We start from the raw sequence: 26,174 nt of genomic DNA on the forward strand, positions 1-26,174 counted from the left end.
GAAAATTAAGTAGCCAATCCTGACTATCCCCAACGCCCTTCCAAAAGGTTGGCACACCGGTCATCTGGGTAAGATTCAGGTTCTTCTCAGTAGGTACTGTGATAGGGGTCCATAGGTGACCCCTCCAACCTGGAAGCGGTCCAGCTACCCTAAAGGGAGAATAAGGTTGGGAAGACTTGGTCTGCAGGAGGATGGGCAGGTGCACGGGGACCAGGGCGGGATGGAGGCGTGGAATCTGGACGCTGGAGCGTGGTGACAGCGAGCATCGGGAGTTCGGGGACCCGGCAGCGGGAATACCGGGCGCACCGGGTTCCCGCCACTGGCGCGCGGCGACAAAGAGCAGCGGGCGAGCCAGGAACCCGGCAGCGGGAACAGGGGACGCGCGCGCGCCTGGGCGGGGCACGCCGCCCGGCTCCTCCTCCGCGCCTGGCGGGGTGGCGGCGGCCTCCCTCCACTACATAGGTCCCAGGAAGAGGAGCAGGAGGAGGAGGAAACGCGGGGGCCGGGCGGCTCCCTGGGTGCAGCGGCGCGGCCCCCGCATGGAGCCCAACGTGCGCTTCTGGATCACCGAACGCCAAGTACGGCCCGGGCCCGGCGCGGCTGGGGGCGGGGAGGCCCTGGGCCGCGTGAAGTCACCGGCTGGAGTGCTGGCTGGCCCGGGTGACCTTGGGTAGGCCACGTGGTCGCACCACCCGCCTTCCCACCTCAGACCCCGGGAGGGGACGAAGGGGAAACCCAAGCGTGCGGGAGGCCGACAGCCAGGGCTGTTACCGCGTGTCACCGCTACCCCAGGCCTGGCTAGCGAGGGTCGTCACAAGGTCACCCTACCCATCGCCCTGAAGAGTCAGGCCCCGCCTCGCAGGGGTCTGCCCTCCGCTGCCTGAGCTGTTGCTGAGCACCAGCTTGGAAAGGAACAGCTGCATCCAGGAGCCACCCCCGCCCCTCCTAACCTCCGTAGGCTCAGCCACTCGGATGGCACAGGGGCTGTCGGCAGCGGTAGACAGGGAGTAGCGCGGGCCCCGCCTCCAGGCGGTGACTGGGCGGCGCTGCCCAATAGAAATACGATGGGAGCCGTAGAGGTCATTAAAATTTTTCTAGTAGCCACATTCAAAAGGGTAAAAAGGAACAACAGAAATTAATTTTAACAGTCTATTGTATTTAGCCCAACAAATGTAAAATATTAACGTTTCAACACGTAATCAATGTAAAAATTATTAATGAGATATCTACAGCCCTTTTTTACATCTTTGAAATCTGGTGTCTGTTTTACACATACAGCGTATCTCAGTTTGGCCTGGCCACATTTCAGGGGCTCCAGAGCCACACGGGGCTAATTGGACCATACAATTCTAGGGTGTTCTCTTTCAGCCTTACCTAAAGGAGGGCCTAGCCTGGTTTTGAGTGGGGAAGTTGAAAGGGGACAGGGAACTCCAGCTTTCCAGGCAGAGCCAGGACCGGAAGCCAAAACCATTGCAGAGGTGGTGTGTGTTGTGGGGGAGGGGAAGGGGAAGGTTTTGGAAGCCAACCACACTTCCTCTGTCCACATGTGAACTGAGCTGCCTTTATTGATGCCTGGCTGGGGTGTCGGGTTCTTTATGACTCAAGTTAAGTCTTAGAACAATGATAAGAGGGTAAAGAAGAAGCTTCTGAGAACTTTCTAGGTAGTTGGTTCCAGGTCATTTGTGCGATGTGAACATAGATAGGCCCATTTGACCCCAGAGTCTGAGCTTTTAATCCTCGAGAGTAATTTGATATTAGAGTAGTTAAGAGCACAGGCTGCTGGGTTTGGTCCCGGCTGGGTTTTCTTGGGTACGTTCGTGAGCTTTACCTCACCTGTAACATGGGGATGTTGCAGGAGCTGCAGTTAGAAGCCCTTTAGGGTCTCAAACATTATGTTCACCGTTATTATTACCATACATCTTTTCTTTTCTGCCACCACTAACCTCTCTGGTGCTCTTCTCCCTCTCCAGTCTTTTATTCAGAGATTCGTTCAGTGGACAGAGTTATTGGATCCTACAAATTTGGTCGTTTCAATTGTGAGTATTTCCTTGTTTTCTGAGATAACGCATTTCACATCTTATTCTGAAACGGGAAGACCGTGTGTCCCTGTTGAAAAGCAGTGGAAGGGGCGCCTGGGTGGCGCAGTCGGTTAAGCGTCCGACTTCAGCCAGGTCACGATCTCGCGGTCTGTGAGTTCGAGCCCCGCGTCAGGCTCTGGGCTGATGGCTCGGAGCCTGGAGCCTGTTTCCGATTCTGTGTCTCCCTCTCTCTCTGCCCCTCCCCCGTTCATGCTCTGTCTCTCTCTGTCCCAAAAATAAATAAAAAACGTTGAAAAAAAAAAATTAAAAAAAAAAAAAAAAAAAGAAAGAAAAGCAGTGGAAACAGAATCCATATATATTATCACGTTTTCATTCCTTCAGAATGAGCTTGTTAGATTGGAAGGTGGGTAAGCAAATGCTGACAGGTAATACCAAGCTCTGGGCCAGGTGCTGGTGGCTCAAAAGGGATCAAAACAGTCATCCCTGGTCATGGAGGACAGACTGACAGAGGTGGTCACAGACCTTGACCTCGGGTTCTAAGGGAGGCGGAAGGCCAGAGGGAGGAGGCATCCAGGAAAGGTCAGACAGAAGGGACTGTAAGCAAAGCCCAGGGGAGAGAGCGGGTAGTCCGGTCAGTGCGTTGGGGAACCAGGCAGTTCCTGAAGGGCCTTGTGTGTCACTCAGATGAGAGGGGTTTGCATTTAGCCTGCAGGGCGAGGTGGTGAGGTTTGTGGTTCAGAGGGTCTCTGGTCCCATGTGGCGAAGGATCAGAGGGACCAGACTGTAGATGAGGTGAGCTGTTCAGGGAATGGCTCAGCTATCTGAGTGAAAGACCAGGGTTTGAACCATGTGTTGCTGAGGGCAGAAGAGGAGATGCCCTGTCACCAGCAATATCCCTCAGGGCCAGAGGCACAGGGACACTCCCATCCTTGTGTTCAAGTTGTTCCAGGCAGCCTTGTTTATTTATTTTTATTTTTATGTTTTTTTAATGTTTATTTATTTTTGAGGGAGAGAGGGAGACAGAGTGTGAGCCGCGGAGGGGCAGAGAGAGAGGGAGACACAGAATCCAAAGCAGGCTCCAGGCTCCGTGCTGTCAGCACAGACCCGACCTGGGGCTCATGAGATCATGGCCTGAGCCGGAGTCAGATGCTTAACCAACTGAGCTGCCCGGGTGCCCCCACAGTCTAGTTTATAATAGAGAAAAATAACCTGAATGCCCATCAGTAGGGAGATGGGAAAATATAATGTATATTCATACAGTGGAATACTAACAAGTTGAAAATGATGATCTAGTTTGCGATGTATAGTATTAACGTGGAAACACGTGTATGATGTTACATGGAAAGCATCTACAATGTTAAGTGGAAAAAGCAAGACGCATAAAGTACAACATTTATGCAGATGACAATATAAACCAAAACTACATCTTTGTTTACAGATACATGTATTCTTATTTGTAGAAGTATAAGAAAATGGACTGGAATTTCATACCTTGAACTCATAATACTTTCTCTCTGATAGAATAGGGAGACAGGAGACTGCGGGTGATGGCTTTTTGGGGAAAAAGAAAAAAAAAAAGAAAAATTGGAAGCAAATATAACTGAATGTTTTATAGCTGTTAATTCTGTGGAAGGGGATTGGGAGTATGTACTCATTCTTTGTATTTTCTGTATTTAATTCTTTTTTTTTTTTTTTTTCTCAAATTAAGAAGAAATGAAGAGAGGAAGTAAGCCTGAATGGATCAGATGTGGGGGTGAGAGAGAGGAGAGATCTTCAGGTTTCTCTCAAAGCCAGGCAGATGGTGGTGGCTCTCACGGAGACAGCTGACATCAGAGAATGGGAGGGAGGTGGCAGCACCCGTGGCTTGAGCTGCTGGAGCTGTCTGGGAAGCTGGGAGCTCTGGATCTGAGTGCCACACGGGACTGTCCTCATGGAAACTCTCAGGGAGTAGAGAACATCATCAGCGTGTTGCACTGAAATCAGATGTCAAGGAGCATGTGATTCCTAAATCTGAGGATATAGCTAAACAATATTGAGATCATTGCTTGATTTTTTTTTCTCTCTGATTATAGGAAAAAATAGAAAAATCAAGGCAACTATTGTTAACAAATGAAGATGCGTTCACACATGACTTGGAGGACCGAAGGGTATGTCTCCCGTGCCTGGTTCAGGGTTGGATGTGGTTGCCCTCAGGAGATTCTGCTTTGCATGGTCTCAGATCAGGTGGAGTCTTGTCATAGTGAACACTGTCCAGGGGATCTGCTTTTTAGAACTGGATTAGTTTTTTTGTTTGTTTGTTTATTTATTTTTGATAGAGACAGAGCACAAGTGGGGGAGAGGCAGAGAGAAGGAGACACAGAATCTGAAGCAAGCTCCAGGTTCCGAGCTGTCAGCACATAGCCCGACATGGGGCTCGAACCCACAAACCGCGAGATCATGACCTGAGCCAAAGTCGGACGCCTAACCGACTGAGCCACCCAGGAGCCCCATGGATTAGTTTCTTTTAAATGTAGTGAGGATTCATTCTCTTAAACCAGATTACTAGCAGAAGGAGCTAGTATTAAGGAGAAAAAAGCATAGGGTTCCTCCTGTGCTTAGATATTAGTGGGGATCCTCTGTGGCCGATCCCTGGAGCCCCATGGGAAACTCCAGAATTCAGGCAGGCCTCTGAAGTCAGAATCTATTTCCCATTAGAGGCAGTGGTCCAGGTCAGGATTACACTCCTGCCCAAAGAGTTAATTAAACCAAGCATTTGTTATCTACCTTGTGGTGGATGGGGCTTTCCAGAGCCTACAGACATCAGTCCTGTGAGGCAGCCTGTGGAAAGCTCACATATTTAGTTTGGGGTGTGTGTGTGTTTATGAACTTGATAGGGCCTCTGGGCTCACAGCCTGGCTCAGATGCAGGTGCCTTGGCTAATGGCATGGTACATCACCTTGCCTGCTCTTCTCTGAACCAGGGGCAGGCTAGATTCAGGTACTCACCTGAAGAGTAAGTTAGGTGTTGGCCTTGAGTCCTCTCCAAGGTAGGAGATTTAGGACTTTTTAATGTTCTGGCTGTTTTCTTTCTGTGGATCATCTTATTGCTTATTGTTAGTTCATTTGTTTGTTTGATACATTTGATTAATTTTTTTAAAATTTTTTAAACATTTATTTATATTTGAGAGAGAGAGAGTGAGAGGGGGGAGGAACAAAGAGAGAGGAAGATACAGAATCTGAAGCAGGCTCCATGGTCTGAGATGTCAGCACAGAGCCTGATCGGGGCTCGAACTCATGAACCGCGAGATCATGACTTGAGCCGACGTTGGATGCTTAACCGACTGAGCCACCCAGGCGTCCTTGACTGATTTATTTTGATTTATTCTGTCCATGTGGCATTGAACAGTTCTGGCCTTCACTCTCTAAAAGGTGGAGTAAAGGCGGCACCAGAAATGAGACTGGAGAGATTTTTTTTTTCCTTTTTTGCTGCCAATTCACCTTTAAAAGCTTTGCTTGTTTTTTCTCTTTTTAGGTACAAGAAGCTTGGAAGAGAAGTCTTGTAAGTTTCAGCCCCTTGCTAATTTTTAGCCTGCTACCATAACAAAACCAAACATCAGACTGACCCTTGTGTTTGCTCTTGTGAAGTCAACAGTGCATCCTGACAACAGCAAACTGATCCCCGTTCCTTTTCGGCCTGCAGGTGAGCAGATTCCAATTTTCACAAGCGGGTTGAGAAAACATGGCTTGTAACAGTTAAAAAACTCTGTCTAGAAGGATTTCTGACAGTGAGTCTGGAAACAGCTTAAAAGGGATGTTTGAAGGGTCTAGGTGTTGATAGTGGAGAAGAGCAGGTTTGGGGCCCAGAGCTGCATCCAGTGCTGTGGAAAGATCTGGAAGGTTGGGGGTGAGGGCACAGGCCTGGGTCTGAAACCTCCTTTGCTCTGTTATCTGCTAAGAAACACGGCCGATCATTTCATCGATGATGGTTCTAGAACTGGTAACTCATAAGTGTTTTGGATTCCATGGAGTAGCCTCTCTCTCGTATCTTAATTACAATGAGGGGAATAAAACCTATGATCATACAGGGCCCTTTTAACTATAAATTCTCTTATAAACAAAAAGCTGGAAACACCATAATCTCCAACACTTCAGACTATAGTTAAATAATTCATTAAAATGAATGAGGTAAATCCCATGTGCTAATATAGAAGAATGGATCTCCAGGAACTAGTTAAAGGGGAAAAAGGCACAATATGAAACGGTGCATAGTGATCCCGTTTGTATGAATAAGTGTTGTGAGCATGAGAGAGCACCAGAGAGTGTGGGAGTTTCCATCTAGTAGAGGAAAAACACTTGTCTCTCCTTTTAATGCCTCGCTTCTGACACCAGATACATGGGCTTTTCCCACACCCTTCAATTCTGTGACACCAGCCAGGTGTCTTATAGGTTTTTGAGTTTTTAATTTTTTTTTTTTTTTTTTACATTTATTTATTTTTGAGAGACAGAGAGACAGAGCACAAGTCAGGGAGGGGCGGAGAGAGAAGGAGACACAGAATCCGAAGCAGGCCCCAGGCTCCGAGCCATCAGCAAAGAGCCCGACGCGGGGCTCAAACTCACAAACCGTGAGATCATGACCTGAGCTAACTGACTGAACCACCCAGGTGCCCCTGGTTTTGGGGTTTTTTTTAATGTTTATTTATTTTTGAGAGAGAGAAAGAGAACTAGCAAGGAAGGGGGAGAGAGAGAGAGAGAGAGAGAGAGAGAATCCCAAGCAGGCTCTGTGCTGTCAGTGCAGAGCCTGACATGGGGCTCAAACTCATGAACTGTGAGATCATGACTTGAGCCAAAATCAAGAGTCAGACGCAGCCACCTAGGTGCCCCTGTCCTACAGTTTTAAGTCAGTCCTGACTGTCGACCTGGGGACAGCGACAGACCCCACAGGTTAAGGGCTCAGGCCCACCAGACCACCCCAACTTCAGAGGCCAATTGAAAGTCCGGGTTCTCTGTGCTTCTGACGAACCTGCTGTAAATTGGAGGTCCTCACACCCCCCCCCCCCCCCCAGCCCTCCCAACTCCTGGGGCTTGAAATTGCTAGACTGGCTCACAGAGCTCAGGAAGACCATTTACTTACTAGATTCACCGTTTGTTATTAAAGGATACAGCTCGGGAACAGATGGAAGTGATGCACAGAGTGGGCTGGGGAAGAAAGAGCTTCCACACCTTCCCCAGGCCTCTGCTCTGCCAGCACCTGCTTGTCCTCAGCAACTGAAACACTGTAAAAAGCAGGCTTTATCACTACGGTTGACTAGATCGTTGGCCCTTGTGACTAGCCCCGCCTCCAGCCCCTTTCCCCTCCCTGGAGGTGGAGGTAGGGGGTGGGGCCGAAAGGTCCAATCCAACCCCCTCATGCGTTGGCTGGTTCCCCTGGCAACCAGCCCCTCCTTAGGGGCTTTCCAAAAGTCACCTCATTAACACAAACTCAGGTGAGCTGGACCGGGGTTCTTAGGAGTACAAAAGACACTCATTTCTCCTTCACTGCTGTTCTCATTGAGGAAATCCCAAGGGCATTAGGGTCTCTGTGCTCGGAACAGGGACGAAGAGCAAATACGGATTTCTTATTATAAATGACTGCATCACAGATGTACTAAGTTCGTGCAGAAGGACAAACAGGTGCAGGTTCACAGCGCTTGCTCTGAGTTGGAGGGACTGGGAAGGCCCGGGGGGCGGGGGCACCTCTCTAGGTCTTTCCTTGCTGTGCTGATTGAAATGCTTGCCATATGCATATAGTTATTATTAGGAAAAAATGAAACAATGAAGACTGTCCTTTGGCGTCTGTGCCTTCAGGGCGCTGGAGAGGAGGTTCTCGGGTGGGTGCGCCCCCCCCCCCTCCCGCCTGCCTCGGGGGCTGCAGTCACTGACCCTCTTCTCTTCCTTGCCAGCTCTCCTACCTTTCACAGCACCCATGGTGAGTCAGCTGAGACCCCAGGTTTAGGAAGATGTCCACTCATCTCCTAACCTCAGCGGTTTGTGTCCTCCAGCTCTGGAGCCCTGTCCCACCACCCCCTGCCTCTGACCCTTGGCTGCTCTTCTTGTAGTTTCACCCTGCCCCCCACACTTAATCCAGTCGGGCATCTGGGCCTCTTGAAGGTCCCTGTGTCACAAGGTAGTCCTTTCTCTGGATGCCTACTGTGCTCAGAGCGCTACAAGGCGGATGAAGTGCTCCCTGCTGCAAGCACACAGGACTGTCCGTGACCTTCTCTCCCTTAACCCTCCACCCCACCCCTGCCCAGTACAGGCCCTCTCCTGGGACCTGGGATTGCCCCCCCACCCCCACCCCAGAGAGGCTGTACCACCGTCACTCTCACGGGGTGCTTTTTCACAAAGTGACAGCATTCCTCCGTCACTTCTCCCACACCCGTCCTGTGTGTGCGCCCACTGCCAAGTGCAGACTTCTCAGCTGCCCCGCCCTGCTGCATCGCAGGTCTTTGAGGCAGGGACCCGTGTGAGAGTCCCAGGTGTCCTCAGTGCCCTGTAGGCATCACTTGCCCTGTAGCCTTCTGCATCTGCACCTTCGCCTCCTTGTCCCAGGTCCTGGGGGGCCAGTCCTGCATCTCCCCTGGGAAGTCCTTTGCCCGGCAGCTCCCCCTCCCCCAGAACACTTAAAACTTTGCTTTATTTTCTTAAAAGATCTTTTTGTCGATGCTGTCGGTGAAAAGTCTGAAGTCCCTGATTTTACCTCAGGTAACAACTGTTTCTATTTCATGATGACTGAATTCTGTTGTGCTCGAAACCAGTGTGTGATCCGTTTGCCTCCGTCTTTGTGCAGGTTTCCTTCTACACCTACACTACGGCATTCAACATTGTCAACGGAAACGCAAGTTATGTGAGTATTATGAGGCCCAGGGGATATGCAATTCTCTGTTATTTCTTTTGGAGTTTTGTTTGTTTGTTTTAATTATCCTTCCAGGGTAAAACTGTGGTATTTGCTAAGTATGTACTTTTGTTTTTTCCTTAGAATCGTCGCCCACATGAGAGTCTATTACTAGGGACAGGAGTAATTGCTTCTTCATCCTTTTTTGGAGTGGGTATTTTAAAAATCTGTCAAATCTTATTTATTCCTCAGGACAAAACAAAATATTCTGAATTAAAATTCATGTTTCAACTCAAACTATTTTTTTAATCTTTGTTTTTTAATTCAAATTTTTTTTTTTTTTTTTTTTTTTTAAGAGAGAGAGTGCGTGCGTGAGCAGGGTAGGGGCAGAGAGAGAGGGAGAGAGAATCCCAAGCAGGTTCCATGCTCAACACAGAGCCTGACATGGGGCTCAATCCCACGGCCCTGGGATCGTGACCTGAGCCGAAATCGAGAGTCAGACGCCCAACTGACTGAGCCACCCAGCCACCCCCTCAATTCAAACAACTTAGAAAGTATGACTAAGAGATAAGAAAGGAAATGGTCACCTGTAATCCTGTCACCCCCCCCCCCAAATAAGCATATGAGCATCCCAAGTTTCTAGGCATATACTCAGTACTCTTACCTTTTTAAAAAATGTATTTAGGCTAGATAAACATGTACAAATCGTATATTGCTTTGGATGTCAGGGCACCGTGATGGTTAAAAACGCAGACATTAGAGTCAGATAAGCCTGGGTTGGCATCCTGGCTCAAATTCTTAGTGGCTCAGTGACTCTGGACAAGTTATATAACCTCCCTAAGCCTCCGTGTGTTCCGCTGATAATCGGGAGAACACCTCAGCGTTGCAAGAATTAAAAAATACACGGAGAGCATTTGCAAAGGCCTGACCTGTGCCAGGAACTAGGTCGATGCTAACTCTTGCTATTGAGTATGTTCAGCTGATTTTTCAGACCTAGGCAATAATGATTTTTCTCTTGTTTTTCTAGTTACTCCCTCATTTGCTCCAGATGCGGCTGAATAACATGTTATTGAAAAAAGCCCTTCCCATCATCATTCTGAGTAAGCAGGAAGCATGCAGTCTCTGTGGTCTCTGAGCTTTCCTTCATCTTTGGGGACAGCCAGGTCCCTTGGCCACATTGTGACTGATGACAGCTGCTATTTGTAGCTTTCCGGGGCCCCCGGGGCCAAACTAGGTCCTTGGTTTGAGAGGTGACACTTGCTCTGTAGATATGCTCTTCATTGTCAGAGGATGAACACAATTACATTTGCAAGACTGTGCAAGCCCTGTGCATGTATCATTTCACTTAATCCTGACAAAAATGTATGGGTAGCAATATCGGTAGTCCGTTTACGGAAGCAGAGGCTGAGGCAGGGGAACATTAACTGTCCTAGGGTCACACAGGGAATAGGTGGCAGTAGGGGGGATTCCAGCCTGGCGGACAGACTCTAGTGGGAGCAACAGAGATGTTAACCGTTTCAAGTTTGCCAGCCTGCAGATTCACTAATTCGCACTCCATGTTTGACTCTGGAAATCATAATAGCGGTTTGAAGTGTTGGCAGAATGATGTGGGCGGTGACATTTGGGAGAACGTCATAGAAACCTGATCAGACCAGCTAAAGCAAAGAAGGGGGGTGTATTTCCAGGACCCCGGGGTTTCTCCTGGAATCCTCCCGGGGAGCTGGGCTGGACTTTCAGAGGTGCTGAAACCTGGTGCCGGGTCCTGGTCAGGGAAGGACCAACCGACTGGGAAGCCAACAGTTCTGATCCAGCTCCACAGCCCCAGGACAGAGCTCGGTTGGCCAGCTCCCGCCAGGTGACCGCCTGAGGGCGGAGGAAGCACAGCCATCAGAGGAAGAGGCGTGACATCAGAAAAGGTGTTCCTTCACTGGGCCAAACTCACCCCCTGTTGTGCATTTTCTTCTCTACATCCACAGCCCACATCAGTGCCATGAATGTTGTTGCCGCCCGAAGCCTTGAGCCCATTCGAGGGATTGAAGTCATGGACAAGGAAGGCAACGTCATGGGCTATTCCAGAAGAGCCGGGACAAAGGTAAGGGGACGCAGTGGAGCCTTAGCTGGCTTGCCTCTTGGGTAGAGCATTGAGTTTTCTGTTTGAGAGCTGTACCCAAGTCATGTCTCCCTTCCATCTTTCCTTATCCTGTTTTCCCTCTTGCAGACAGAGCGGTTTTCCATTTTGCACTGTGATGTTTGAAATGATGTTTCCATTTTACACCACTAATATGCAATTAGTCTGGGTTCTCCAGAGAAACAAAACCAGTCGTATGTATGCATGTGTGTATTTATTTTAAGTAATTGGCTGATTCAATCGTAGGGCCCATAGGTTGCTCAAGTGTAGGCCAGGTCGGCAGGTTAGAAACTCAGGAGCCGCTGAGGCAAAATTTCTTCTCTGGGAAAACCTTCTTGATTTTGCTCTCAAGGCTTCCCAACTGATTAAACAAGGCCCATTCACACCGTGGAAGGTAATCTTTGCTTAAAGTTAACTGATTATAGATGTTAACCACATTTACAAAATAGCCCCACGGTAGCACGTCAGTGTTTGGTTTAAGTACCAGGTCCCATCGCCTAGCCAGGTTGACACATGAGACTGACCGCCGCAGACGGGCTTCCACCAAATGCTAGGCCGCTCTCTGAGGGTGAGATTTTATTTTTCCAGCTCAGCATCCACACACACACCCGCCCAAGGCTGCTCTGCACTTGTGGAAGTCAGTGACTCCCTGTCTGGATTTGAGAGCGGTGTTCGCGGTCCCCCTCACAGCAGATTTTCTTATAGTCTTCGTCTTTCCGGACCAGTCTGCTGGCAAGGCTGGGCTGAGAAAAACCGTGCTCTGACCAGAACTCTTCAAAAAGGCTTCGGTTTTTAAAATTTTGTTGTGGGGCGCCTGGGTGGCGCAGTCGGTTAAGCGTCCGACTTCAGCCAGGTCACGATCTCGCGGTCCGTGAGTTCGAGCCCCGCGTCGGGCTCTGGGCTGATGGCTCGGAGCCTGGAGCCTGTTTCCGATTCTGTGTCTCCCTCTCTCTCTGCCCCTCCCCCGTTCATGCTCTGTCTCTCTCTGTCCCAAAAATAAATAAAAAACGTTGAAAAAAAAATTAAAAAAAAAAAAAGAATTTTCTATAACAAATATATATTAAAATAAATAAATAAATAAATAAAATAAAATTTTGTTGTAAATATTTTTTTAAGTTTATTTATTTATTTTGAGAGAGACAGCGCATGCCAGAGGGACAGAGAGAGAAGAAGAAGAAGAAGAAGAAGAAGAAGAAGAAGAGAGAGAGAGAATCCCAAGCAGGTTCCACGCTGTCGGCACAGAGCCCCACATGGGGCTCAATCTCACGAACCTCGAGATCACGACCTGAGCTGAAATCAAGAGTCAGACACTTAGCCAACTGAGCTGCCCAGGCGCCCCTCCAAGGCCTCAATTTTTAATAAGTTTTATTTTTAAATAGTTGAATTCTTTTGCTCAATTCAGCACCCTGGCTTCTGTGTGCATTCAGGTTGAAGAAACTGGACTGGCCTATGGTGGTCTCATTTGGGGTTTGAACTTTTTGTAAAATTACTTTTTCAGCAGGTGAGGTTTTTTTGGTTTTTTTTGTTTTTGTTTTTTCTCTGTGGAATGCCATTAGCTAAAGAATCATAGCATGAGGCAATTGTGTGCAAATGGCCTGAACAGCAGCATAGAACAGCCCAATAAGAAGTGAAGGGAATAATAGCTTCTCATGGTGTCAGTGTTCAAGGGGACTCCTGTCGGGACACCCTCTGCCCTATGTATCAGCAGAAGAGGAGGTCAGAAAAGATGACTGATGGGGCGCCTGGGTGGCTCAGTCAGTTAAGCGTGTGACTTCGGCTCAGGTCATGATCTCACAGCTTGTGAGTTCGAGCCCCACGTTGGGCTCTGTGCTGACAGCTCGGAGCCTGGAGCCTGCTTCGGATTCTGCATCTCCCTCTCTCTCTCTGCCCCTCCCCCACTCACACTCTGTCTCTCGCTCTCTCAAAAAATAAATAAACGTTACAAAAAATTAAAAAAAAAGAAAAGAAAAGATGGCTGCTCGTTCAGTTGGTAAATATAGCGTTGTTTGGCTCACAAACATCTTGCTGTAAACCCTGTCCGTGATTCACAAAGCTGAATTACAAACCATTAGCTACATGCCTGCCACCAGATTCCTGCCAGAACGTCTAGTAGCGTGTCTGAAAAATAGGAGCCACCTTTTCTTTCTTTTTTAATTTTTTTAAATTTTTTTTAACTTCATTTTTTATTTTTTTAAATTTACATCCAAATTAGTTAGCATATAGTGAAGCAATGATTTCAGGAGTAGATTCCTTAATGCCCCTGACCCATTTAGCCCATCCCCCCTCCCACAACCCCTCCAGAAACCCTCAGTTTGTTCTCCGTGTTTATGAGTCTCTTCTGTTTTGTCCCCCTCCCTGTTTTTATATTATTTTTGTTTCCCTTCCCTTATGTTCATCTGTTTTGTCTTTTAAAGTCCTCATAGGAGTGAAGTCATATGATTTTTGTCTTTCTCTGACTGACTAATTTCACTTAGCATAATACCTTCCAGTTCCATCCACATAGTTGCAAATGGCAAGATTTCATTCTTTTTGATTGCCAAGTAATACTCCATTGTGTGTGTGTGTGTGTGTGTGTGTGTGTGTGTGTGTGTATATATACACACACATACATATATATATGTATGTGTATATATATGTACATATACACATATGTATATGTGTGTATATATATACACACATATATATGTATGTGTATGTACATGTGTATATATATATACACACATATATATGTATGTGTATGTATATGTACATATACACATATGTATATGTGTATATATATATATACACACATATATATATATATGTATATATATATATATATATACACCACATTTTCTTTTTTTTTTTTTTTTTTAATTTTTTTTTTTTTTTTTTTAACGTTTATTTATTTTTGAGACAGAGAGAGACACAGCATGAACGGGGGAGGGGCAGAGAGAGAGAGGGAGACACAGAATCGGAAGCAAGCTCCAGGCTCTGAGCCATCAGCCCAGAGCCCGACGCGGGGCTCGAACTCGCGGACCGCGAGATCGTGACCTGAGCTGAAGTCGGACGCTTAACCAACTGAGCCACTCAGGCGCCCCTATACCACATTTTCTTTATCCATTCATCCATCGATGGACATTTGGGCTCTTTCAATACTTTGGCTATTGTTGATAGTGCTGCTATTAACATGGGGGTGCATGTGTCCCTTTGAAACAGCACACCTGTATCCCTTGGATAAATGTCTAGTAGTGCAATTGCTGGGTCGTAGGGCAGTTCTAGTTTTAGTTTTTTGAGGAACCTCCATACTGTTGTCCAGAGTGGCTGCACCAGCTTGCATTCCCACCAGCAACGCAAAAGAGATCCTCTTTCTCCGCATCCTCGCCAACATCTGTTGTTGCCTGAGTGGTTAATGTTAGCCATTCTGACAGGTGTAAGGTGCTATCTCATTGTGGTTTTGATTTGTATTCCCCTGATGATGAGTGATGTTGAGCATGTTTTCATGTGTCAGTTGGCCATCTGGATGTCTTCTTTGGAGGAGTGTCTATTCATGTCTTTTGCCCATTTCTTCACTGGATTATTTGTTTTTTGGGTGTTGAGTTTGATAAGTTCTTTGTAGATTTTGGATACTAACCCTTTATCTGATATGTCATTTGCGAATATCTTCTCCCATTCTATCGGTTGCCTTTTAGTTTTGCTGATGTTTCCTTCGCTGTGCAGAAGATATTTATTCTGATGAGGTCCCAGTAGTTCATTTTTGCTTTTGTTTCCCTTGCCTCCGGAGATGTGTTGAGTTGAGCTGAATTACAAACCATTAGCTACATGCCTGCCACCAGATTCCTGCTAGAACGTTTAGTAGCGTGTCTGAAAAATAGGAGCCACCTTTTCTTTCTTTTTAAATTTTTTTTAATGTTTATTTTTGAGAGAGAGAGAGACAGACAGAGTGTGAACAGGGGAGGGGCAGAGAGAGAGGGAGACACAGAATCCGAAGCAGGCTCAGGCTCCCAGCTGTCAGCACAGAGCCTGACGTGGGGCTCAAACCCATGAACCGTGAGATCATGACCTGAGCTGAAGTTGGACGCTTAACCGACAGCCACTCAGGCACCCCGGTAGTGGCCACCTTTCTAAATGAATTACAGGTAACAAGGGGACAAGTGGTTGCCTGAAACACCTCGTTTTCGAAACAAAGGTTTTGTGCCTAAGAACCACCCTAACGAGACATTTTTAATAGCTTTATTGAGATGTAATTTATATACTATAAAATTCACCTGTGGCGCAAGTATAGTTGGATGAATTTTAGTAAATTTAACCAGTTATGCGGCTATCATCTCAGTCCAAATCTAGAACATTTTCATCCTAAAAATCTCCCTTGTGCCCATTGAGCCACTCCCTTCTCCCACCCCCGGCCCCAGAGAAACACTGATCTGCTTTTTGTCCTCATAGTTTTGCCTTTCAGAAATTTCATGTAAGTGACTTGTACAAGTGTTTTTTTGTGTCTGACTTCTTTCACTTTTGAGGTTCATCCGCCTGTACCAGGCGCCGAAAGGTTGTTGCTTTTCATTGCTAAGCAGCATTGCATTGTATGGATGTGCCTTCCAGGTTTTGTGTATCCATTCCCCGGGCAACGGATATTTGGATTATGTCCAGTTTGGGGCTGTTATGCATAACGCTGCTCTGAACTTCCACGCAAATCTTTATGTGGATGGCCATCTGTCTGCATCTGTCTTCCGCTCCCTTTACCTGTAGGGTGCTAGGGCTGCTGTGAATCATTTGCACAGCTGAAGAGAAGAATGAGAGCAGGTGTATTTATTTTTAAGAGCCAGAGTGAGCAAGACTGGGGGAGAGGGGCGGAGAGGTAGAGGGAGAGAGAGAATCCCAAGCAGGGTCCATTCAGTGCAGAGCCTATCATGGGGCTCGATCTCACGACGCTGGGATCAGGACCCCAGCTGAAATCAAGAGTCAGATGCCCAACCGACTGAGCCCCCCAGGTACCCCATGAGCAGGTGTTTAATCTGTGAGTTGCTCCTTGGCTCCTCGTGCCCTCCAGCTGCTGTGTGAGCACAGCCACACCCTTGGCCTTAGGATCCCTTCCCTCCAGGAGCCAGGAGCTCTCAGCCTCCCAGGGGAGGCAGCCTCAGGCCCTGCTAGCTGTCAGGACGTCTAGTCCATCTGTCCAGGAGGAGCTTCGTTTTTGCATGAAGGCCAATTTAGGGTAAAAGATTTGATGGTCTGCTTTAAAAAAAAAAAAGAAAAGAAAGAAAGAAAAAACGTTTATTGGTGCACCTGGGTGGCTCAGTCAGTTGAGCATCTGAGGCTTGATTTTTGGCTCAGGTCATGATCCCAGAGTCGTGGGATTGTGCCCGCATCAGACTCTGAGCTAAGCATGGAGCCTGCTTAAGATTCTCTCTCGCTCGCGCTCTCTCTCTCACTTTCTCTCCCCTGCTCTCCCTCTCTCCTCTGCCCCTCTCCTGCCCCCTTGTGCATGCATGCACGCTTTCTCTTTCTCATTCTCTCTAAAATAATAATAATAATAAAAAGAATAGTGTCTGCAACTGTGCATAAGGATAAGCATTCTTCCAACATTTCCCTGTCACCAAAAGGTTTATTTTCTGTGGCTAAAATTTCAGAAACTACGCAACCAGCAATATCTGATTGTAACAGGGCACCTTTGATCAGATTTCAGGGGCCAGTCTGCGTTGTTTTCCCTTGACGGGCCTTGGAAGGCACTCCGCTGCGAAGTGTAACACGTCTCCCAGTGCCCCCCAATATAGGTGTCTGCTTTGCAGTGTCCTCCCCTCACACACAAGTGGAGAGAGGCCGGCCTTGCCCCACTGACGTGGAAACACACCACACTCGGCAGCCGCTTTTCTCTCCCTGAAGTTGAGCAGTTTTATTTTATATTCCTGAAAGTTTAAGTGCCACCCTCCTCGGCCCCCTCTGTCCCTGTGGGGGAAAGGCGTTCTCTGCAGAGGAGTCGGATGAGCTGAGCATCATCTGATGTGGGAAGCAGAGAGCGGGGCTGGCGGGCATGGGAGGGGAACCCAGAAGGCAGGCTGTAGGCACGTCCTGGGAAGCCAGCTGTGGAAGAGACGGGGTTGGAAGGGGACAGTGGCCTCATGCCTGTTCATCTTGTGCAGAGCAGTGCTGTCCGTGGAGTCTTGCCTTACCCGGGGCTGGGGTTCTGAAGTTAACATGTGAGTGTCATCTATAGTCAGAATTTCCCCGGAAAGTCTCTTACGTTGCCCTTGAGTACACATGACTTTGTGCATATATAACCCATACAGTAAATAACATGTTTAAATGTTGGATGTATAATGTATATTATAGAAAAGATGACAAAATGTTATCAACCGTACAACTTACTTGTGCAAAGTAAGATTTTTGTAGCACCCCTCATTACACAAGCAAAAGGTGGGTGCATGCAGGTGGATCCGTGCATGGCACGTGTGGGTGTGATGCCACGCCAGTGCCCTCTGAGCTGGACTTCTGGAAGGTTCCTCCACTCAAAGGGGTAGGAATAGCTGGGCTGCTGCTCGGGATCAGGAGGCCTGTGGCAGCGTCCTGGATTGAAAGGAAATCATGCAGCAGTCCTCGGGGGGCACTTCCAGCATTTCCACCAAGGGGCCTGCCCTTTGGTTCTAGGTGACGATGTTTCTATAAGCTGCCTTCGCTTTGTACTTTGGGTGGTTGGCAGACCAATGGAGACCATTGTGGAGTCAGCGGAGGCAAATCCCGTCCCCAGTTGCTCCTGCACCCGCCCCCGCGGTCCTCCAGCTGCACGCACGTGGGGCTGCCTCCACCTCTCTCCACCTGCATTATTTTTCTAAGTGAGAAAAGAGAAGTGCTGAAGAATATCCGGAAATGGCCTCATGCCATGTGTTAAGGTGCTTCCTTTCCATTTCTACTAGGCCGTTAAAGATACGGCGACGTCCAGGATCGTGCTGTTTGGGACCTCCGCTTTTATCCCTGAAGTCTTCTCCCACTTTTTCATAAGGTAAGAGGCAGGTAGGAATAGACGTTTGACACTCAAAATCCTTACAAAACTTGTCAAACACCGAGCCTGGTGGGAGGGATGGGAAGAAGTTTCTTTGGTCACCTTCCTGCTACATTCTGTTCATCACAGTTAGGACAGCAGGATTCACTTGGGGCACGCATGGAAATCCAGATTTGCCTGTTCCTTAAACGTGGAATCTCACCCAGACCCTGTTCTCAGCTCGCTGTGTGTTCCTGGGCGTGTCCCAGCACCTGCTGAGGCACAGCCCCTCAGGTCTCGAATGCTGAGTTGAGGTGATTGGCAGGTTCTCCCAGCTCTGATGTGTTGTGAGTGTGGCTCAAGCCTGCCTTCCCCCTTCATTCAAGCATGTGTTAAATTAGCCTAAGTGGCCTAGATTCAGCAGACCACCATCCCTTTTGAGAAGCAAGAAATGGCCGGTTGGGAGGAAGTCCTGGGGACCTGCCAGTGACAAGCCCAACACGCAGTAGCTTAGGCCGGAAGGCAGATGTGTTGGTTTAGATACTGGGTGCGGGCAGAGAGCGTAGCCCAGGGCAGCTGAGCAGACGCCCCACCGCAGGGACGGTCCTATCTTCACGGTGTCAGCTTCCCTCTGTCCTGCCACACGCTGGCTTCTTCATGGTGATGAGGGACGTGACTGCCAACACCTCCCAGCTGCTATCCTCAAAGAGTCCGGAGGAGGGATAGAAATGTGGCAGAGACAGGGAATGTCTTCCACTCGGTTCACAAACTCCCAGAGGAGGACTCAGTTGGCCCAGATGGGGTCACCGGAACCCATCCCCTCTATCCAGCGTGGTGAGTTAGAAAGCCTTCGTTAGGACCACATAAGGAGTGTTTTCTAGAAGTAGCAGCATGCCGCTTAGAGCCAAGTGTTACTTCCCATGGGCCACCGGCTGGATGGCTGTAGAGACTAATGCTGGCCGGGTTCTTCATGGACCAGTCTGGCTGGGTCAGAGCTGGGCTTCCTCCGAAAGCTGGCACCCTCCGGTCTATCCCTTGAAGCCCACCTAGTGACAAGAGCGGCCTGGGGAGAAGGGATGGCGTTCATTTCCCAGTGGGCCCTCACAGCTGTGATAGTGTCCAACCTGGAGTGACCTCGGTGGCTCTTCTGACTCAGCCCTTTTATTCTGCGTGTGAATGAACCCGGGCTCAGGAAGGGAAGGGGTCTTGCCCAAGACCCTGCAGTCTGTCAGTGGCAGCCGGACCCAGGCCCCTGGATCTCTGGCTCCCAGGCTGGGTCAGAAGGTCACATGCATGTCAGCAGAGCCCAGCATCTAGAATCTGGCCTCTCACTTTGGAGGTGTGGGATTTTGGACAAGTGACTTAACTGGTCGGTGGCTGTGTCCTTGTTTGTGTGAAAGGGGGTGATGATAACACAAACTTCAAAGGGTTGTTGGGGATCAAATGGGCAAATGCCTGGGAAGTGCTGAACCCCAGGCCTGACGCCCAGCGAGCGCTCCGTCAGTGCAGCTGTTGGTATCGCTTGTTTGCTGGTGAGTGGGGACCAAGGCGTGGGCCCGGCCAGCTGCACGTAAGACCATTAGAGCAGAGGGCCAACCTCTGAAGAAAGCCCAGTAACCTTGTCTCTTACAGGACCCAGTTTTTCCGGCAATATCCGTGGTCATTATGGACCTTCAAGCTGTCCTGTACTGTCTTAGTAATGGGACTGATGGTGCCAGTTTCTTTTAGTATGTACCCACAAATTGAACGGGTAAGTGCCCCCTATTCAAATTTCTCTCAAAACAAAAACAAAACAAACAAAAAAAAAAAAACAAGCCTTTTTCTTCTCCTCATTGTAAGAGAAAGAGAATTGTAAGAAATCTGCGAAGTTTACAGAAGTATAAGAATAACATTATTTAATCCCGTCCCGCAGATCACTTGTGCAATTCTGGATTCTATTTTTCTTAGTGATATACCAGAAGCATTTTTCTGGGATATTTAAAAAACCTTTGAGATTTTTTAGATACCCCATAACGTTCCATAGTGATGCCTCATCCAATGGGACTTTCTGCAGCGATGGAAATGTTTGATACGTATGCTAATACAACCACCTCTAACCACATATAGCTGTTGAGCACCTACAATGTGGCTAATGTGACTGAGGAACAGAATTTTTTTTTGAATTATTTTTTTAAATGTTTACTTATTGCTGAGAGAGAGAGAGACAGAGTGTGAGCAGGGAAGGGGCAGAGAGAGAGGGAGACACAGAATCTGAAGCAGGCTCGGGGCTCTGAGCTGTCAGCACAGAGCCCGACGCGGGGCTCGAACTCACGGACTATGAGATCATGACCTGAGCCAAACTAAGCCACCCAGGCTCCTCTAATTTCATTTTTTTTTAATTTTTTTTAACGTTTATTTATTTATTTATTTATTTTTAATTTTTTTTTTTTTTTAACGTTTATTTATTTTTGAGACAGAGAGAGACAGAGCATGAATGGGGGAGGGTCAGAGAGAGAGGGAGGCACAGAATCTGAAACGGGCTCCAGGCTCTGAGCTGTCAGCACAGAGCCCGACGCGGGGCTCGAACTCACGGACCATGAGATCATGACCTGAGCCGAAGTCGGACGCTTAACCGACTGAGCCACCCAGGCGCCCCTATTTATTTTTGAGACAGAGAGAGACAGAGCGTGAACAGGGGAGGGGCAGAGAGAGAGGGAGACACAGAATCTGAAACAGGCTCCAGGCTCTGAGCTGTCAGCACAGAGCCCGACGCGGGGCTCGAACTCACGGACTGCGAGATCATGACCTGAGCCGAAGTCAGGCTTAACCGACTGAGACACTCAGGTGCCCCTGAATTTTTTATTTAATGTATTTTAAGTACTCACATGCAGCTAGCGGTTTCTGTATTAGACGATGTAGTTCTATAGACAAGGATATAATTATAATCGATGATGAGTCAGACTACCTGGGTTCAAATTCCCAGCTCCTCCATGACCTCGGTCAATTTGCTTAAATTCCGTGAGATTCAGTTTCCATATCCATTACAGAGAATTAAAGATAGTATCTCCGCAAAAGGCTGTTGCTGCTGTCAGGGACATTGTTGATGTCACAGCTTTTGGCGATTCCTGGCGTTTCTTAGCTGAAAATTTCAAATGTTTGTTTCTGTCACCGAAGTTAAAAATCAGTGATGTCTTCAAAAGCATTTAAATTTATGGAATGAGCTTGTTCAAAACCCAAATCTAGGTTCATAACATCATTAATTCAGGTAACTTTGCCATCACCTAACGTAGAAACTTTAAATTCTCTTAGTTGCTATACTCGCTAAATATTGCTAAATATTTATTTATTAAAATAAAATGTTAGAATATATTTTTAATCCTTACAGGCCCACCTAGACCATGGCTTATTATAATAAGATTGTAATAAAAGTGAACCCTTTTGCAAATAATTACTTCTGGTCGCACTGGCACTCAGAGTGAAGGAGGAAATTCCCCTGTGGGCTATTCAGCTATGGAGAGGCGGGGCCAATGGGGGAAGGACCTTACCAGCCCCTCATGGTGATAGAACTTTATACGGAGGCAATGAGGGAGACGTTTCCAGGGGGGAGTGGCTTAGTCAGGTTGTATTTTAGAAATATCACTCTTTGGATGTCACAGTGTAGATGGGGGCAGTCCTGGAGGCTAGGAGGACAGCTGGGGGGCTGTAGACACATTCTGGCTGGAGGTGATGGGGGGCTCAGAGTAGCTCCATGGTAGTAGGTTAGAGAGAAATATTGAATTGGGCGAGTTAGAATTTGTGAGCATTCAGATTGGGGGTGAAAGTAAAGAGAAAAGGATCCAAGGGGATACCCAGATTTCTGGTTTAGGTGTGATGCCAATAACCAGGACAGAGGGAAGGAAGGGCTCTGTATTAACTAGGATTACGTTTTGGGGCACCTGGGTAGCTCAGTTGGTTGAGTGTCTGACTCTTGGTTTCAGCGCAGGTCATGATCTCACGTTTCGTGAGTTCAGCCCCACATCAGGCTCCACACTGACATGCAAAGCCTGCTTGGGATTCTCTCTCTCTCCCTCTCTCTGCTCCTTCCCTGCTCATGCTGTCTCAAAATAAATAAACTTAAAAAAAATTTTAAAAATAAATTAGAATTACATTCGGTTGTAAATGAGATAAAAAATAACAACAACCTGAACAAGGTAGAAGTTGTTTCTCACTCACATAAAATGTGTCATGAGCACGCTGGGAAGGCGCACACATGAGTTGTGTTTTTCCACAGTACCTTTTCCAATAAAGCACCAGTTTTATCCAGTCACAAAGCAAAGGGAATCACGATCATAAAAGCAGGTTCAGGGTTCCAAACTGGGTGACATTTCACCATGTGATTAAACTTGGCTTCTTACACAGCGCATGGAACAGAACATAAGTCACACAACAAACAAGGTAACGGAAAGGTGCAGAAGTTAGCGAAGCCAACGTGAAGTCAGTCTGTGGGTGCGCAGTTGAGATAAGGCCGTGGTCCAGTCGGGTCAGCTCTCGGCACTTACCGCTTATTATGGTCAAGCCGTGAAGGATCTCAGTCATGTTCGAGATCAATCGGGTAGTGCCTTTGGCGGCAGCTGCTTTTTAAGTGGTCATAGAGGGGTCACATCAGAAGAGTCTGATGGTTTGCCGCAAAACTCGTCCCTTTATGAAGAGCCCCTGCAGACCTCCTCTGGTTCGGCTTGTTGCCAGTGCTGGGGTATCAGCTGATGCCGGTCCCGGCGATAATCTCGGAGCTGCAGTACCTCTGACTACTTGTGTCATTGCTTGACACAGGCCCCTGCTTGACATCAGAGGCTCCATTTTGCTTTCTACTGTGAGGTGACCAGCCCAATAAGGCAGCGATGCGCCATAAAGTCCTCAGGGATCTTAATTCCTTCCAGGCCAGCATGACACCATTCCTAGGGTTTGGCCCCATCTTCAGGGTACCAGATGGTACCTTTCTCATTCCACTTGGCCCCGTGCCACTTTCACTTCATCACATTGGCCAGAACTTAGTCATGTGGTCAAGCCTCACCGCAAGGGAAGCTGGGAAATGAGGTCTTTATTTTGGATCTATTTAAAATTCTGCTGCTGTGGAAGAACAGATGGGACAGATGGCAGGAAGGGTAATGTGTCACATATGGAAACAACTGTTACCTGCTAGGAAGTAAGTATGACCAAAAGGCTATGGGGAGATTAGGGAAAGAAGAGAATTGCCGGCTGATCCAGGAAGGCTGCCTGGAAGAAGTAGGCTTTGGACGTGGATGGATTTCAACAGGCAGAGATGGGGGAGTGAAGAGGGCATTCCAAGTCGGGGTATAGGAGAGCTGAGGAGTCCAATGTAGCTGGGCACAAGTCACTGAGTGTGACTGGCAACATGCTTGGGGCCAGATAGCAGGGCCTGTGTGGCCAGGCCCAGGAGGCAGGCTCTACTCTGAAGGCAACCAGTGGGTCATGCAAGGCTTGAAGGGGCAGGGCTCTCAGAGGCCAGAATAGAGGCAGGAAATGGAATCCATTTCCCCTCCTGAGCCTCTCCCCGCCAACAGCCAAGCAAGTCTTGGCATTTGCTAGACCTTGAAAGAACCTTGTTTGTCCAAGGTGGGCACAGAGGTGGCTGAATGGTGGTCCCCAGCCAGTGGGGTCCCCAAGCCCTGCCTCCTTGTCTGGCCCCCACCCAGGACCAAGACATCTTCTCAGACGTACCACGGGCTGCAGCAACCTTCAGGTCTGGAAACTCAGTGACCTTGACAGGGAAACTTGTCCCCTGCAAAACTCCTTTTCCACTAAGCTAGTACTTCTGCCACCTCGTGAGACTAAGAACCGTGACTGGGGATTAGGGGGATTGTTGTTAACTTTGGTGGGTGTGATGACAGCAGAGTAGTTGCATAACAAAGTCATTGTCCTTTGGAATTTCATAGGGAAGCATTTGTAGGTAAAATGACAGATCTGAGAATTGCCTTCAAATACTCCAGAAAATACCCCAAATTGGGATTGGGAGATGCCGGATGAAAGGAGATTGGCAGGTTGTTACTAATGCTGAGTGATGAGTAGATGAGGGCCCATTGTATTCTTTCTGCGTGTGTTTATATTTGAAATTCTCCATAACAAAGTGTTCAAGAAGTTCTGCTTTTTTGTTGTTGTCGATCAGACATCACTGAAAAAGTTGGACCGGAAAATAGATGCTTTCTGTAATACATACATATATTTTTTTGCCTTGGCTCTTAAGGCAAGAAAAGTTAATATAAATATTAAGAATTTAACTTTGTTTTTCAGATACAGTGCAATAAGCTTGAAAAGGAAATTCAGTCCGCAACAGAAGAAACGGAACTCTTCTATAACAGAGGGGTATAGGGATGAGTTTTTGGTGAATTTGTTCTGTTCCTGCTTGAACACCTTCCTCTCTGCTCGAGGTGCCCGTTCCGAGGACTCTGCCAGGGGTCTGGAACCCGAGGTGTCTGTGCCCCCAGGATGGCTTACAATTGCACAGGCCAGCGCCCTTTCCAGGCAGGCGCCTGGGGTTTCAAGCCTGGATGAAAGGGGAAACAAGAGGCTGTCCTGTCTGGTCCACCCCCATGGGGTTGCTGAGGGGACGGGTGATAGAAGATTCGATTCTCTAGGTGTTTGTTCATCGGCCTCTGAAGGGATACTGTGAAATTACTAATAAACTTATTAAAAGTTGAGTATTTGGAAAAATAAAGGAAAAGGCTCTCCCGTGCCCAGGGCCCAGGCATTAAATTGGTGGCCCACCTCAAGGTAAGTGGGAGCCTCTGGTGAGCGCTGAAGGCCTCCACCCCCAAAGCAATCCTCTTTCCCTCCTCAGCTTACTCCCATTTTGGATGACTGAAAATCTTTGGCCCCCGGGGCCATCCGCCTCCTTTCTCCTCTCAGGCAAATGACCCTGCCTCCTCCCTCACAGTGAAAACAAGGCTGTGGACCAGCGGTGGAACCTCCTGGCATCAATTCCGCAGACCTCTTTCCACCCACGCCCAGCCTTCCCTCCTCCTCGCAAGGTCAGCTGTGGGCCGGGCTCTGGGCCCTTCCATTCTGATTTCCTCAGGGCCTTCCATGCCTGTGTAGCTTCCCTGCCTCTGGCTCCAGACTCCTCCCTCCTTCCCAGAAGCAAGGGAACTACTGGGGTCACCAGCCTCGTTAAAATAGCTAACATCCTTCCAGAGCCAAATGTTTTCAAGGATTGTCTCCCCTCACTGTGCCCACCGCCTTCCACCCTGCTAGAACTGCTCCCCACCCCGCACCCCACCCGAACGCTGACTGCCAGTCTGCTGGGTGCTCAGACTCAGCATGGGGTTTTTGCTTCTCTGAGCAGTAGGCCCCCCTCCTGCTGCCCCCGGTACCCCGCCCCTCAGACATCCACTTGAGACCATCTTTTCCTCCCCGTCTCAGGAAATGGCACCGCCCCCGACGAAGCAGCATCACCCAAGATCACTGGCGTCACCCTCTCTTCTCCCTCCCCTCAACCCCATTCAACAGCTGAGCCCAAAGGTGACAAGTGCCACAGCCTGCCCAGCCCATCAGCATCCCCTGCTGGCGTTACTCGAGTCTCTCTGCTGGCTCCTCCCTTCCCTGCCTCAGCCTGCTCTGATAAACACCTGCCCAAAAGCCTTAAATGGCTTCCCAGTGCATCAGGTTCAAGTCCAAATTCCTTACCAGGCAGGCAAGAGCCTTTACCTTATTCATCTCCTGCCGCCCCTTTTCTTCACTTTGGACCATACCCTGTTCCTCATATGGGCTGCAGTCTTTCCTTCCTGGACCTTCATATCAGCTGTTCCCAGCTCCAGGTTAACTCTCGCTTATGCATCAGGTCTAACTTGAACATCAATCACTCCCTCCAGGAAGCCCTCTAGGATACACAGTACTGAATTAGGTGCCCCTGCTATGTGCTCCCATAGCACTCATACTGTATCTAGCCTGGCCACACCACAGTGGGATAGCCTGTTTGCTGACCCTGAGCCCCCCCCCCCCCCCCCCCAGACCGCATGCCTTGAGAGCAAGAAGTGTGTGTGTTGTGCAACAAGGGAAGCCTCAGGACACAACGCAGTGCATGGCAGAGTAGGCACCCTAACATCTGCATGCTGGAGGACGTTTCCAACACACCCTGCCCCAAATCATCAAAGAATGTATCTGAGGCTTTCAATGTTCCCTGGGCCAGAATGATGGTTATCTTCAAATTTGGTTAAAAGGGTTTCACAAAAGC

The 26,174-nt window shown here is 48.3% G+C and overlaps 1 protein-coding gene and 1 long non-coding RNA gene across 3 annotated transcripts; one reads left to right on the top strand and one right to left on the bottom strand.

Annotated features, from left to right (window-relative positions):
* The first annotated feature begins 174 nt into the window (after positions 1-174).
* On the top strand, positions 175-24,642 carry SFXN4 (sideroflexin 4). 2 transcript variants are annotated; one of them, XM_078434876.2, is made up of 14 exons: positions 175-578; positions 1,971-2,036; positions 4,112-4,186; positions 5,550-5,576; positions 5,663-5,717; positions 7,957-7,982; positions 8,705-8,758; positions 8,844-8,900; positions 9,033-9,098; positions 9,916-9,988; positions 10,865-10,980; positions 17,904-17,989; positions 19,601-19,718; positions 24,236-24,642. In XM_078434876.2, exons 1-14 carry the CDS (start codon positions 192-194, stop codon positions 24,311-24,313), a joined length of 1,284 nt encoding a protein of 427 aa, XP_078291002.1. In that variant the 5' UTR covers positions 175-191; the 3' UTR covers positions 24,314-24,642. The 2 variants fall into 2 exon arrangements, with proteins under 2 accessions (XP_078291002.1, XP_078291003.1); XM_078434877.2 differs by lacking the exon at positions 9,033-9,098.
* LOC144613202 (uncharacterized) lies at positions 4,198-7,361 on the bottom strand. The gene is made up of 3 exons (XR_013550582.2): positions 7,149-7,361; positions 5,641-5,711; positions 4,198-4,298 (listed from the first exon to the last, which is right to left on the bottom strand). It is a non-coding gene; the product is annotated as an uncharacterized LOC144613202 (long non-coding RNA).
* Positions 24,643-26,174: the final 1,532 nt, after the last annotated feature.

Source organism: Panthera onca, chromosome D2 (genome assembly GCF_046562875.1).
Source record: "Panthera onca isolate mPanOnc1 chromosome D2, mPanOnc1 haplotype 2, whole genome shotgun sequence".
Taxonomy (NCBI): Eukaryota; Metazoa; Chordata; class Mammalia; order Carnivora; family Felidae; genus Panthera; species Panthera onca.

What these genes read in the sequence shown, in the direction of transcription:
- SFXN4 (XM_078434876.2), top strand. Translation starts at nt 192, where the DNA reads ATGGGCAGGTGCACGGGGACCAGGGCGGGATGGAGGCGTGGAATCTGG. An exon ending in CGTTCCTTTTCGGCCTGCAG is followed by an intron (nt 5,718 to 7,956) that starts GTGAGCAGATTC and finishes CTTCCTTGCCAG; the next exon opens with CTCTCCTACCTTTCACAGCA. An exon ending in CTTCTTCATCCTTTTTTGGA is followed by an intron (nt 9,099 to 9,915) that starts GTGGGTATTTTA and finishes TTGTTTTTCTAG; the next exon opens with TTACTCCCTCATTTGCTCCA.